Below are 15,581 nucleotides of genomic sequence, written 5' to 3'. Positions count from 1 at the left end.
CTCTAGTTTGAGCATACATCTTACATTCAACTTGCAAACCCAAGTGCATATATGCGCATATTGAAGTAGACTTACCTTTGTATTCACAGGACTGAAAGCACAAACTTTAACCTGTAACTTGACATAATGGTCATTTACACTAGGAGGAGATTCCTAAAAAAATAAAGAAAAATGTTTTGTTAACCATGTGCTTAGCAACAAGACATTGGCATTGTTTAACCTTAACTGGCTACCTTGTCTGTGCCTCACTGATGCACAGCTGTGCCTCGATGAAACGACCCAATTTATACAACATCACGGGATTGGACAAAGAAGTCTCCTATTCCCTGTACTCCTAATTCTGTTCGAAATATTCTTGGTGGCTTTGCCATTAGCTGTCAAGGCCCCAAGCTCTGGAATTCTCTCCCTCAACCTCTAGCCTCTCTACCTCTCTTTTCTCCTTTAAGATGCTCCTTAAAATCTACCTCTTTTGCCCAAGTATCTTCTTACGTGGCTCAGTGTCAAATTTTGCTTTTTTAACACTCCTGTGAAGTACCTTGGGACATTTTACTGGTGCTATATAAATACAAGTTGTTTTTATTGTTGAATTATAGCAAAATAAAAACAGAAAATGCTGCAAATACTCAACAGGCCAGGCAGCAGCTGTGGAGAGAGAAGCAGAGTAAACATTTCGGACTTCTCCATAGATACTGTCTGACCTGCTGAGCGTTTTCCAGCATTTTCTGTTTTTATTTCAGATTTCCAGCATCAGCAGTATTTTGCTCAAGTTATTGAAATTGGACTTGCCTTGGGCCTGGGTCCTTTTGGCAAGGTTCAAATAAGGGGGCTTAAAGAAAAATAAAATAATGATGCACTTGCACATATTCAGACATTTTATTTATGTTTGACCTACAAGATAAGGAACCATACTTAAAGCAGTCGTACTGAAACCGTCTCCAGCATGGCTGGGACAAGTAGGAGGGTTGTTGGCCAGTAATGTTGTTTTGTTAACAAAGATGTGGGTTTACAATGCACCAGAATTTATACAAGAATGGACCTCTGACTTCACAAATTCACAATAAGTGTGTCTTCTGAATGAGGCATGTTCACTGCATTTATTGTGGCAAACAGGAGCCAAATTAATTAACCTCATTTATTTGGTTATGGGAAAAGGGAGGGTGAGTGGGACTAGCTGAAGTGTTCTTAGAGAGCTGGCATGGGCTCAATGGGCCGAATGGCTTCCTTCTGTGCAGCAACCATTCTATGATACTTATCATCAGCCCAGTATAAGCTAATCATCTTTTGCACACAAGCAACGTCCTAGTCGCTCCTCACCATCTCCAGTCCTACAACCTTCTGAGAACTCTGCACTACTCCATTTCAGGCCTCCTGTACATTGCTCGCTTTCTTTCCCCACCCTAGTCGGTCGTATCTTCACCCATCTAGGCTCCAAGTTTTTGGAATACCCCCGCCTCTCCTTCCTCCTTGAAGACGTTCCTTAAAACCAACCTCTTTGACCAAGCTTTTAGTCACCCGTCCTAATATCTCCTTCTTTGGCTCGGTGTAAATTTTTGACTGATTATACTACTGTGGAGCATATTGGGACGTTTTACTACGTTAAGGGAGCTTGTTGTAGTAAAAGATACTTGTCCCTCATTGCAGTTACGTCTGAATTGAACTGAGTTTTAACATTTATGTTTAGTCAATCAGATATTTGAATCGGGTCTTGACAGATAAATCATTGATTTCTGTCCTATGGACATGTGATACCCTGAAATCTGACATCACTGAGATGCAACACCTTACAGTTGTGACAAGACGAACATACGCTTGCTGCAAAACTTTTAATTATGCAGTTATAGAATTTATCAGTAATCAACCAAAACATATTTTTCATGAGCTTACAGTCTTTGTTTCTTCTGTACAGATGTGCATTAAAATGGAGCATGCAGGCTGCTGTTGTTCGTACTGATGCCCAGTCTGCTGGAATTACAAGGCAGGAGTGTAACCTTTGGGAATGGGTGGAAGTTCTAAACCACTCAAGCTTTGCTCTAGCACTTTGACATCTTGAATCAATAACTGCCTTGATTTAATAGAATGGCAGAACAGGCTTGTGGGGCTGAATGGACTACTCCTGTTCCTCTGTAATCAAAGCAGGACAACAATTTCTGATGTGTCTATGTGCTTGCTTAACTTAATTTCCAAGTATGGTACGAACCTTGTCTTGAAACAAAAACTTTATGTCTTCATTAGATTCAGCCAATTGGCAATACAGTCCCTTCATCTTGATCTTTAAAAACAAAATGATGTATTAAATTACATAATTTTCTTGCAAACAGGACACGAAGTTCCACATTTTTATTGAATTGTTGAAAGTCATGTTCATGTGGCAGTTAGCAATGCAGTCTGCTCTTAATTCAAAGTTAAATTCAAATGATCTGATAATTCAATTTTTAAGCACTGAATTCCCATGATGTTGTGCTATTTACATTGCTTAATTCAAAATGTTCAATATTTAAAATTCTTTTGCATTAAAAACAAATTCAAGTTATCACAAGTAGACTATACACATTGAAGATTTGAGGTAATTCAGTCACAATATGCCTTGGCAGAGGGGTTGATCAAGGCTTTTTGTAGCCTGAAGCCTGGAGTCATGGGGCCCCTTCACATGCTATTTGTAGTAGGTTATGCTGAATGATTCTCCAGTAAGGTAGTCAGATTGCTTGTTATTTATCCAGCTCAATGCAGAGTTAAGACATTACCAGTTCAGATTGGCATTCAGCCAATAATCTCATCCACATATTTATTGTGGAGTGACCGTGTTGCCTGTAATATCTTCCTGCTGCAAGTAGAATAAGGTTTGTTAGCCTATGTGCTAAGTGGGTTCTGTATTCTCCTGCTCATCATCATAGGCAGTCCCTCGAAATCGAGGAAAACTTGCTTCCACTCTAAAAGTGAGTTCTCAGGTGACTGTACAGTCCAATACGGGAATTACAGTCTCTGTCACAGGTGGGACAGACAGTTGTTGCAGGAAAGGGTGAGTGGGGAGCCTGGTTTGCCACACGCTCCTTCCGCTGCCTACGCTTGTTTTCTGTATGCTCTCGACGCCGGGACTCGAGGTGCTCAGCGCCCCCCTCCTGGATGTTCTTCGGTCAGGGATTCCCAGGTGCCGGTGGGGATGTTGCACTTTATCAAGGAGGCTTTGAGATTGTCCTTGAAACATTTCCTTGACCACCTGGGGATCGCTTGCCATGCAGGAGTTCCGAGTAAAGCGCTTGCTTTGGGAGTCTTATGTCGGGCATGCAGACGACGTGGCCCGCCCAACGGAGCTGGTCGAGTGTAATCAGTGCTTCGATGCTGGGGATGTTGGCCTGATCAAGAACACGGACATTGGTGCGTCTATCCTCCCAGTAAATTTGCAGGATCTTGCGAAGACATCGTTGGTGGTATTTCTCCAGCGATTTGAGATGTCTATTGTATATGGTCCATGTCTGAGCCATACAGGAGGACAGGTATCACGACAGCCCTGTAGACCATAAGCTTGGTGCGAGATTTGAGGGCCTGGTCTTCGAACACTTTCTTCCTCAGGTGACCGAAGGCTGTGCTGGCTGTGGAAGCGGTGTTGGACTAGTCATCGATGTCTGCCCTTCCTGATAGTAGACTCCCGAGGTATGGAAAGTGGTCCACGTTGTCCAAGGCTGCGCCGTGGATTTTGATGGCCAGGGGGCAGTGCTGTGTGGCGGGGTCAGGTTGGTGGAGGACCTTTGTCTTACGGATGTTTAGTGTAAGGCCTATGCTTTCGTACGCCTCGGTGAAGATGTTGAAAATGGCTTGGAGTTCAGCCTCTGAATGTGCGCAGATGCAAGCGTCGTCCGTGTACTATAGTTCGATGACAGAGGATGGGACGGTCTTGGATCTAACCTGGAGGCGACGAAGGTTGCACAGGTTCCCATCTGGTTCTACAGTTTAGTTCCACTTTAGCGGGGAGCTTGTTGAGCATGAAATGGAGCATTGCAGTGAGGAAGATCAAGAAGAGGGTTGGCGCGATAACGCAGCCCTGCTTGACCCCGGTCCGGATGTGGATCGGGTCTGTGGTGGATCTGTTGGTCAGGATTACGGCTTGCATGTCGTCGTGGAGCAGGCAGAGGTTGGCGACAAACTTTTGGGGCCAGCTGAAATGGAGGAGGATGCTCCACAGACCCTCGCAGTTAACAGTGTCAAAGGCCTTTGTGAGGTCAAAGGCAGCCATGTACAAGGGTTGGTGCTGTTCCCTGCATTTCTCTTGCAGTTGTCGCGCCGTGAAGATCATGTCCGTTGTACCCAGTAGTGGACGGAATCTGCATTGTGATTCTGGGAGGAGCTCTTCAGCCACAGGGAGAAGACGGTTTCCCAGTGGCCGACAACATGGAGATTCCTTTGTAGTTGCCGCAGAAGGACTTGTCCCCTTTTTAAAAAATGGTCATGATTACTGCATCTCTGAGATCTCCATGCACGTACTCCTCCTTCCAGATGAGATGAGGTCATGCATTCACTCCAATAGTGCTTCTCCGCCATACTTCAGTGCCTCAGCGGGGATTCCATTTGCTCCTGATGCTTTGTTGTTCTTAAGCTGACAGATGGCCTTTTCTACCTCGTGTAGGGCTGGGGTTTTGTTGTGATGGTGGCGGGTAGCATGCTGCGGGATGGAGTCGACGACACTTGTGTCAAAGGCAGAGTCTCCATTAAGGAGATCTTCGAAGTGCTCCTTCCAGTGGGTCTTGACTGCCTCGGTGTCCTTGATGAGTGTCTCCCCATTCTTGGCCAGCAGTGGGGTGGGGCCTTGGGCTGTAGGTGGACTTGACTGCGGTGAAGCATCCTCGCACGTCATGGCTGGCGGCCAGCTGCTGAATCTCCTGTGCTTTCTCCACCCACCATCTATTCTTTAGGTCGCGGATTTTTTGTTGGACCTCTGCCTTAAGCCATCTGTAAAGCTGCTTTGCTGCTCCAGTGTTGGGATGTTGTTTTAAGTTGAGAAATGCCCTGCGCTTACGATTTATTAGCTCTTGGCTCTCCTGGTCAATCCCATCAAACCAGTCCTGGTGTTTTCTGGTTGAGTGACCAAGCGTCTCGACGGGGCACCGCCCGAACACCACCTCGGCAGCGAGGCCCACCCGAACACCTCCTTGGCGGCAGCAGAGCGCCCCCCAGACCACCTCATCGACGGGGCCAGCGGCCCGAACAGCTTTTCAGTGGGGGAGACCCCCTCCCCCCTTTCTGATGTTCCGAAATCCAAAAATACCTGAACCTGGGCTTGTGACGTCAGAAAGACGATCGAAAGTCCGGAAAAACCCGGAACCCGGAATGGCCCTGGTCCCGGATTCTTTACGCTGCACCTGTACTACTGTAGTCATATCCCTTCGGGCAATCATCCGCCAAAAACGTGTGGTGTTTATAGGCTAGGACTTTGGGTTCTCCTTCTCATTCTGCTCCATATGGAACTCAAGACTTTTGATCATAGGTCAGCCGAAAATCATCATCACACACATTTCAAGAAAAGGTCCAGATAGTGATCAGGAAATGCAACGCTGATTACTTTTCTACTTCAAACAAAGTGATATTGAAATCAATTATTGCAGCCACACTGCCATGGTGACCAAAATTAGCTACTCCCTTTATCTACTAGGGTCTGGAGGGTGTTGTACAGGACAGTCCTATGCAATAGGTTTTTAAGTTGGTTCACGGACTCCCAGGCTGCCTGCATTTTCTGCGGCCTGGAGGAGTCCGTCTTCTACGTATAGAGTGTGAGAGGTTGCAGCCCCTCTTCCACTATTTGGAGTGGGTGCTTCTCAATTTTTGGTTGCACTTCAGTCCCACACTCCTGATCTGTGGTCACCCGGGGCAGGGCGGGGGGAAGGGGGGGGGCGGGGGGGAGGCGAATGGGAGTGGGAAAGTCGGAGAAGGTGACTGCTCCTGGGCCTGGCCAAGGTGGCCATTAACAGGTCCAGGTAGCAAGTGGTTGAGGGGGCCGTTCAGGCCCGACTGCTTGCCTCCCTTCCGTGGCTACATCTGTGCCCAGGTGATGGAGCACCACTTAAGACCTTCCGCGACCGGTAGGCTGGGGTGCTTCATCACCTCGGAAAATAGAATTTTGATTGATTTTGTTAAATTTCCTTTAATTTTTGTTGAGGTCAAAGTTCTTATTGGTTGTGACCCTTTCAGAAGGGGGCACATGCTACCTCTTAATTGGTGATGATAACTGACATCAACCTCTGCGACTAGAAGAGTGACCAAGATCAACTAACTTAGAACAGTGATAAAAATCTGGTATCTTCCTGGTTCTCATGAAACAGTCACAAAACATCTGTGGCATTTAGTTACATAACCATTAGGGACCCTAGAGAAGTCTATGCATGTTTTTGAAGTGTATTGCTGTGCTCCATGTGGTATGATAATGAGCCATTTACAAGCCGTTACAGGCTCAGATTCAATTCCTGGTCCATACTGAGGCAAGAACATAAGAACAGATTAACTAGGAGCAGGAGTAGCCCATACGGACCCTCGGCCCTGCTCCGCCATTCAATATAATAGCTGATCTTCGACCTCAACTCCACTTTCCCGCCCAATCCCCATATCTCTCGATACCCCTAGAGTCCAAAAATCTATCTATCTCAGCCTTGAATATACTCAATGACTGAGCATCCATGCCCTTTGTGGCAGAGAATTCCAAAGGTTCACAACCCCCTGAGTGAAGAAATTCCTCCTCATCTCAGTCTTAAATGGCTGACCCCTTATCCTGAGACTATGCCGCCTAATTCGAGGCTCTCCAGCCGGGGGAAAAACCTCTCAACATCTACAGTGTCAATCGCTCTCAGAATCTTATGTTTCAATGAGATCACCTCTCATTCTTCTAAACTCCAGAGCGTTTAGGCCCAATCTACTCAATCTCTCCCCATAGGACAACCCTCTCATCCCCAGAATCAACAGATCTCAGCCAGGTCTATATGGACAAAATAAATAGGCCAACAGTCTTGTTTGTTGCTGCTTTGCTGTAGAGTTCACATGCTGGAAGGCAATAGGACTGGGCTATGAGGGCTGCTATGGTAAACCTACCTGCTACCTTGCACTGTGTAGTCTCACAAAGGAGCAATTGGCACTTGGATGATACATCGGGGAGGGGGAGGAGGTGATATCGCCAGTGAAATTGCACCCAATACTAGTCACGTGGAGAAAAATTGGTGAGGAGACACAAGTATTGTTCTGTTTTAGACCATAGACCAAACACGAAAACTGCAACCAAAAACAAGTTTAAAAAATCATCATCATAGGCAGTTCCTCGAAATCGAGGAAGACTTGCTTCCACTCTAAAAGTGAGTTCTCAGGTGATTGTACAGTCCAATACGGGAATTACAGTCTCTGTCACAGGTGGGGCAGACAGTTGTTGAGGGAAAGAGTGAGTGGGGAGCCTGGTTTGCTGCACATTCCTACTGCTGCCTGCGCTTATTTTCTGTATGCTCTCGGCGACGAGACTCGAGGTGCTCGGCGCCCTCCTCCCGGATACTCTTTCTCTACTTGGGGCGGTCTTGGGTCAGGAATTCTCAGGTGCCGGTAGGGATGTTGCATTTTATCAAGGAGGCTTTGAGGGTGTCCTTGAAACGTTTCTTCTGCCCACCTGGGGCTCGCTTGCCGTGTAGGTGTTCCGAACAGAGCGCTTGCTTTGGGAGTCTTGTGTCGGGCATGCAGACTATGTGGCCCGCCCAATGGAGCTGGTCGAGTGTGGTCAGTGCTTCGATGCTGAGGATGTTGGCCTGATCGAGAACACGGACGTTGGTGCGTCTGTCCTCCCAGGGGATTTACAGGATCTTGCGGAGGCATCGCTGGTGGTATTTCTCCAGCCATTTGAGATGGCTACTGTATATGGTCCACGTCTGAGCCATACAGGAGGGCGGGTATCACTACAGCCTTGCAGACCATAAACTTGGTACCAGATTGGAGGACCTGATCTTCGAACACTCTCTTCCTCAAACGACCGAAGGCTGCGCTGGCGCACTGGAGGCAGTGTTGAACCTCGTCGTCGATGTCTGCCCTTCCTGATAGTCGGCTCCCTAGGTATGGAAAGTGGTCTACGTTGTCCAAGGCCGCGCCATGGATCTTGATGACTGGGGGGCAGTGCTGTGTGGCGGGGTCAGGTTGGTGAAGTACCTTATGGATGTTCAGTGTAAGGCCCATGCTTTCGTATGTCTCGGTGAAGATGTTGACAATGGAATGGAGTTCAGCCACAATGTGCGCAGATGCAAGCGTCATCCGTGTAGTGTAGTTCGATGGCACAGGATAGGACGGTCTTGGATCTAGCCTGGAGGTGACGAAGGTTGAACAGGTTCCCACTGGTTCTATAGTTTAGTTCCACTCCAGCGGGTAGTTCGTTGCGTGTAAGGTGGAGCATTACAGCGAGGAAGATCGAGAAGAGGGTTGGCATGATGATGCAGCCCTGCTTGACCCCGGTCCGGAAGTGGATTGGATCTGTGGTGGATCTGTTGGTCAGGATTACGGCTTTCATGTCGTCGTGGAGCAGGGAGAGGATGGCAAAAAACTTTTGGGGGCAGGCGAAACGGAGGAGGACGCTCCATTGTCCCTCGCGGTTAACAGTGTCAAAGGCCTTTGTGAGGTCAAAGAAGGCCATGTGCAAGGGTTGGTGCTGTTCCCTGCATTTCCCTTGCAGTTGTCGTGCTGTGAAGATCATGTCCTTTGTACCCCCGTAGTGGATGGAATCAGCACTGTGACTCCGGGAGAAGCTCCTCAGCCATGAGGAGAAGACGGCTGAGGAGGATTCTAGCGATGACTTTCCCAGTGGCCGACAACGGGGAGATTCCTCTGTAGTTGCCGCAGGCGGACTTGTCCCCTTGCTTAAAGATGGGGTCACGATCACTGCATCTCTGAGATCTCCAGGCATGCTCTCCTCCTTCCAGATGAGAGAGATGAGGTCATGCATTCGTGTCAACAGTGCCTCTCCGCCACACATTAGTGCCTCAGCGGGGATTCCATCCGCTCCCATTGCCTTGTTGTTCTTGAGCTGATGGAAGGTCTTTTCTACCTCGTGCAGGGCTGGGGTTTTGCTGTGATGGTGGCAGGTAGCATGCTGCGGGATGGAGTCGAGGACACTCGTGTCAAAGGCAGAGTCTCCATTAAGGAGATCTTCGAAGTGCTCCTTCCAGTGGGTCCTGACTGCCTCGGTGTCCTTAATAAATGTCTTCCCATTCTTGGCTGGCAGTGGGGGTGGGCCTCGAGTACTTGGGCTGTAGGTGGACTTGACTGTGAAGAATCCTCGCACATTATGGCTGTCGGCCAGCTGCTGAATCTCTTGTGCTTTCTCCACCCAGCATCTATTCTTTAGGTCGCAGGTTTTTTGTTGGACTTCAGCCTTAAGCCATCTGTAAAGCTGCTTTGCTGCTCCAGTGTTGGGTTGTTGTTTTAAGTTCAGAATTGCCCTGCACTTGCGATTTATTAGCTCTTGGATCTCCTGGTCACTCTCATCAAACCAGTCCTGGTGTTTCCTGGTTGAGTGATCGAGCGTCTCTTCGCAGGCACTGGTTATGGTGGCCAGGAGGGCAGACTAAGCACTGTGGGCACTCTGTGTCTCTGGGTCATCAAGGTTAGCAGTGAGGCACTGGCTGTATAGAGCTCTCTTAGCTTGGATTTTGAGTGCTCCGGCATTGATTTTTCTGCGGCATTGCTTCTGTTGCCGTCGTCGCTTTGGGGCTATATTAATGTTGATGACGGAATGGATTAGGCGGTGGTCTGTCCAGCTGTCGTTGACTCCTGTCATGGCACAGGTGATGCGCACTTCCTTGCGATCTCTTGCTCGAATGATGACGAATGGAGCGAGGGTGTTGCCACGATGCCTTGTACTTGTCCCTCTGGTGGAACAAGGTGTTGGTGATGATAAGGTCATGTTCTAGGCATTTTGTCAGGAGCAGGAGTTGGTTTTCCCTACCCCCTCTCTGCCGATCACACCTCCCCAGAGGTCTGTGTCCTTACCGACTCTGGCATTGAAGTCGCCGATGAGGATCATTTTGTCGTCCGTTGGGACGCGAGACAGGGATTGTTCGAGGCTGGAGTAAAATACCTCTTTGGCCTCATCTGTTGCGTCGATAAAAAAATACAATACCATCCAGAAGCCTGGAGATTTCTAGTAAAATAGCAACGATGCACACATTAATTTCACTGTTCAAAAGAGTAATGGCAGGGGCACAGCTGGATCTGATATGAAGATACATTTATTTATTTTTAAAGATCACTTCAGAAGTCACTCTCGTAGATTTTTATTATGTAAGCATGACTTTGATTTCCCCATGAGTGCTTCCAGTTCTGCTTTATTGGCCGAAAACAACTGGACCCTGCTGGATGTGCAATTTTTAGGAGTCTATCAAGATTCAAAACGGATGTTGCCACTTTGCAAATTTTTAAATCACTAACAAAGTCTAGCTATAGGAGAAATAAGCTTGACAGAGTAAAGTCACTTATTCCAGGATGCACAGGCAAGAAACGCCCACCAACAAATGAAAAATAACAATAATAAAGGATACATAGCTTGAAGCAATAGCCATACGGAGAACACAAAATATTTTTTGGAAAGACACAGCAGTTCAGTCAGCTTCTGTAAAGAGAAAAGACAGGGGGGCCAAGCCCTTCCTCAGAACTGAAAACTGAATGGGCATCAAGCCACTTTCACCCCACAAAAGGGGCTTTATCTTCTTGCAGTTTTCAGTCCTTTTTTTTCTGCCAGTAATGTGTCAACCTCATCCCTTGTGGATGGACACCGACGGCACAAAGTGCTGGTAACGCAGCAGGAATTGCAACTGAATTAGCTATCTCATGAAGAGAAGCTACAAGGGTATGGAATAGAAAATTATGATGGTGCGACGATGTGGATATTCTGCGATCAGACTTTAAACAGGAAATGTATTCTGCAGAATTACAGCACAATTCCTAAATATTGCAAAGGGAAGGCAGCTAATAACTTATTGCCATCCGTTATTCACCACTAATTATTATATTTCATGCTTTAGATGCGGCCTGGGAGCCTACAATTTTTGTACAGCTGCACATGGTGTGGGAATCATGAATGGAGAACGCAGCCCACTGATCCTACACGTGATACTTTGTGCTCGAAAGTGGGAATCTGTAGACATTGGGTGAGAACAAGATTGGGCTTGGAAATGGAGCTTCGCCCACAGTTGAATCATTAGTCAAAGTCACTGTTGAGACTGGCTGCTTATGTCAAGGTACAAAGGTGCGAGAATGATGGCCTACCACTTTAACAAGAGAGAGACAAAACTGAGGAAAGAAATCAAAGTTATAAAATCATTCTTCGAAGTAAGCATAAAAAGGCAACCCGAACAGTGACCACTGTGACAATTTGTCATACAGACCATTGTAAATTAAGATTGTTATTGAAGGGTTACAATGAATTGACTACTACAGAAACTAAAACAGCTGCTGCATGATTAAGATGAACTGGAGGCAGCTTCACTTCCCCTTTAAGACGGAACTACAATATTCTGACATTATGTTATGTAACTATGATATTTAAATAGGTTATCACCCAATTCCAATTTGTATTAGTAATTATACTCCAGTATAGTTTCTTCTGGCTAACTGCCAAGATAAAGAACAGAGCTAGTGCATTTACAGTCCAGTCACAGGGTTGAGCACTGATTAATCTCAATTACAGACCACTTTGTCGACGTACATGTACAATGACAATAGGTGTCATTTTTATTGCATACAACAGCAATTTAAAGGGCAAATAGGACATTGGGTCCACAAACAGTGAGCTAGCTGAGCTTGTACAGTAGGTACATTTTTAAAACATTTGTCCCAAAATAGGAAGAGATAGATTGTAGTATTTAGTTTATTTCTATCAAAAAAAACAATGGCATTGCTGATTTCAGCCAGGGCAACACTTGGGATGTGTGTGAACATCAGCTGATAACAGGATTAGGCTAATAGCCCCAATCCTTTTTTTTAGAGAAACCCTGGTTTTAAAACACTGGAGTTCTCGCCAATGCCCTGGCCAATACTTATCCCTCAACCAACATCGTTAAAAAAACAGATTATCTCGTCATGATCTTATTGCTGTTCACGAGACCTTGAAGTGCGCAAATTGGCTGCCGTTTTTCCTACATTACAACAGTGACGACACTTCAAAAATATTGAATTGACAGTAAAGGGCTTTTGGACACAAGAACATAAAGAAAATAGCAGCAGGAGTAAGCCAAACTTGAGCCTGCTCTGCCATTCAATAAGATCATAGCGATCTTTGACCACAACACCACTTTCACAATCACTAAGGAGGTGGTACTCAGTTAGATAATGGGACTAAAGGCAGATAAATCCCCTGGACATGATGGCTTGCATCCTAGGGTCTTTTGAAAAGTAACGGCAGGGATTGTGGATGCATTGGTTGTAATTTACCAAAATTCCTTGGATTCTGGGGCGGTCCCAACAGATTGGAAAACTGCAAATGTAATGCCCCTATTTAAAAAAGGAGGCAGACAAAAAGCAGCAAACTATAGACCAGTTAGCCTACATCTGTGGTTGGGAAAATGTTGGAGTCCATTATTAAAGAAGGAGTAGCAGGACATTTGGAAAAGCAAAATTCAGTCAGGCAGAGTCAGCATGGATTTATGAAGGGGAAGTCATGTTTGACAAATTTGCTGGAATTCTTTGAGGTTGTAACGAACAGGGTGGATAAAGGGGAAACCAGTGGATGTGGTGTATTTGGACTTCCAGAAGGCATTTGACAAGGTGCCACATAAAAGGATACTGCACAAGGGGTTTGGGGTAATATATTTGCATGGATAGAGGATTGGCTAACTAACAGAAAACAGAGAGTTAGGATAAATGGTTCATTCTCTGGTTGGCAACCAGTAACTAGTGGGGTGCTGCAGGGATTAGTGCTGGAACCCCAACTAAATACAACCTATATTAACGACTTGGAAGAAGGGACTGAGTGCAACGTAGCCAAGTTTGCTGACGATACAAAGATGGGAGGAAAAGCAATGCATGAGGAGGACACAAAAAATCTGCAAAAGGACAGACAGGCTAAGTGAGTGGGCAAAAATTTGGCAGATGGAGTATAATGTTGGAAAGTGTGAGGTCACGCACTTTGGCAGAAAAAATCAAGAGCAAATTGTTATTTAAATGGAGAAAGATTGCAAAGTGCTGCAGTACAGCGGGACCTGGGGGTACTTGTGCATTAAACACAAAAGAATAGCGTCATGTATCTAGACATGTTACTGCCTGTACTATTACATATGATGAGCCACCAGAGGGCACTACTATGGGAAACTTGTACACCAGCTGTATAGTCAACAAGGTGTACCACTAGAGGGCACAGCAGTGGGAGGCTTGTAGGTTACCTGTACAGGTGGGCCAGGCCTAGTATAAAAGGCAGGCCACCACGTGTGATCCTCACTCTGAAGTTACGTTAAATGGACTAAGTTCACTACAGTTCAAGTATAATACATTGCCTCATGGAGTCATTATTAGAGCATCTAATGACATAATAATTGGCGACGAGATTATGGACTTTCACGCGAAAATGGCTAACCTTGGCACGTTGCAGCAGTTCGCCGATGGTGATGATTGGGGCACCTTTGTGGAGAGGCTCGACCATTTCTTCACAGCAAATGACCTGGCAGGCGACAACCTGGCCACATTGGCTGATAAGCGCAGAGCTATCCTGTTAACCAGTAGTGGGCCCACCGTCTATGGCCTAGTCAGGGACTTGCTGGCACCAGCGAAGACAACGACTAAGACATGTGAGGAGCTTGTAATACTGATCCAAGAACAACTCAAGCCCAAAGAGAGCATCCTCACAGCCAGACAACGATTTTATACCCACCGACGGCCCGAAGGCCAGAAAATCGCGAAATATGCTGCAGACCTCAGGAGGCTGGCGGTACTGTGTGATTTCGGTGACCAAGCGCTGCGGGATATCTTTGTCATTGGAATTGGCCACGAGGGCCTTCTTCACAGGCTACTATCTGCGGATACCACAGTCACACTGCAGAAGGCCATCACCATGAGCCAGGCATTCATGACCTCATCCTGCGGCTCTAGGCGGATGACTCATCCTCAGGACTCAAACCCGGCAAGTACTGTACACTGAATGGCGCCTTTTAGAGGCTGGACTGTAGAACGTGAATCTCCTCAGAGGAGAGAGAACAGGCCCCCGAGTCCTTTAACTCAAGAGTCCGCCGAGGGGGGCTAATCGAGTAGCACCGTGCTGGCATTGCGGAAGGAATCACAGGGCTCACAAGTGCCGTTTTAAGGACTGTGTGTGTAAAGGCTGCAGCACAAAAGGGCCATCTCCAGTGAATATGTAAAAGCAATATGACTCACTGTGTTGATGAAGAGTCTGCAGATGGCCATGAATCCAGCGCGGATTATGAAGCGATAGTCAGAGAGACAGCTCAGCCCCACGATGAGGTTTATGGCATGTTTACCTGCACCACAGAATGTTCCCCGTTGAGGATGGAAGTCGAGATAAATGGCATTCCAGTCTTCATGGAAGTGGACATGGGAGCGAGCCAGTCAGTAATGAATCAAGAAACCTTTGAGAGGCTATGGGACAATCAAGCTGAACGACCCAAGTTGGTCCCGGTTCAGGCAAAGCTGCGCACCTACACCAATGAACTTATCCCAGTCGTTGGTAGTGCAGATGTAAAGGAACTCGATGATGGCACAGTGCACAAGTTACCACTGTGGATTGTTGCAGGCGATGGACCAACGCTACTCGGAAGAAGGTGGATGAAGAAGATCCATTGGAGCTGGGAAGATTTCACCCCTCCAGCGATCGATGTACCCCGTGCTCAGAGGTAAAGCAAGCCCCCATCGGAGGTTCAATCCGGCACCAGAGAGCAGACCAGCACAGCACCTGAGGCACAGACTGCTCAGCATGACTGTGTGGAGATGATTCAGCTGAGAAGACCCGAACACACCTTCCAGGCTCCAGTGGCAGGACTCTGGAGGAAGAAAATCGGATCCAGAGGTGACTTCCCAGCTTCGGTGGCAGAACCCGGGGAGAAGAGGATCACAGCAGTCGACATCGTGGATGGAAGAAATATGGCGCCCAAACCACGAGGTGAAGCTCTGAAGAAAAAGATGGCGGCGGCCAGACCACGAGGTGCAGCGCTGATGGAGCAACATGTGATACCAAACGAAGAAGAGGATTAGAGTAAAGATAGCAAGGCTCTTTTAAAGGAGGCCAGCAACCCACCACACTTAAAGGGACAGTTCTCAATCAATGTAATAGCAACTGTGAGTCAAATGTAAAACTTGTAATTGATGATCAGAGTTTTATATAAGTAATAAGCAAAGAAAAGTCGTGAGATTGCGATCAGAGATACAGTTTATCTACAATGAGTAATGAAACATTGTGCGATGTACAATTTCAACTGTATTCTGATCATGTGGCGGGCAAACACCCATCGGGAGCACACAGGTCCAGCGGCCTACCCAATGCTGTAGCCTGCGTCCCTGGGACCAGAGTGATGCACCACAGAGTGTGGCCACAAGCAGCAATCTCAGGAGGGCAACGGTACTGATATCGATACCCAGCC

General features: G+C 46.9%; 1 protein-coding gene across 4 annotated transcripts in view; it reads right to left on the bottom strand.

Annotated features, from left to right (window-relative positions):
- Positions 1-15,581, bottom strand: part of cryzl1 (crystallin, zeta (quinone reductase)-like 1) — a 100,323-nt gene that overhangs the window by 74,654 nt on the left and 10,088 nt on the right. For 3 of the 4 annotated variants that reach the window (XM_070893819.1, XM_070893818.1, XM_070893820.1), the window contains exons 2-3: positions 2,198-2,269; positions 76-153 (exon numbers count right to left, since the gene is read on the bottom strand). In XM_070893819.1, the coding sequence (XP_070749920.1) occupies positions 76-153; positions 2,198-2,263 (144 nt within the window). In that variant the 5' untranslated portion in view covers positions 2,264-2,269. The remainder of the gene's footprint in view (positions 1-75; positions 154-2,197; positions 2,270-15,581) is intronic. The other variant, XM_070893821.1, reaches the window with a different exon arrangement.

This window comes from Pristiophorus japonicus, chromosome 11, assembly GCF_044704955.1.
Source record: "Pristiophorus japonicus isolate sPriJap1 chromosome 11, sPriJap1.hap1, whole genome shotgun sequence".
NCBI classification, from domain to species: Eukaryota; Metazoa; Chordata; class Chondrichthyes; family Pristiophoridae; genus Pristiophorus; species Pristiophorus japonicus.
Note: the sequence above shows the minus strand (reverse complement) of the source record. Positions and strands in the feature narration are given on the sequence as shown.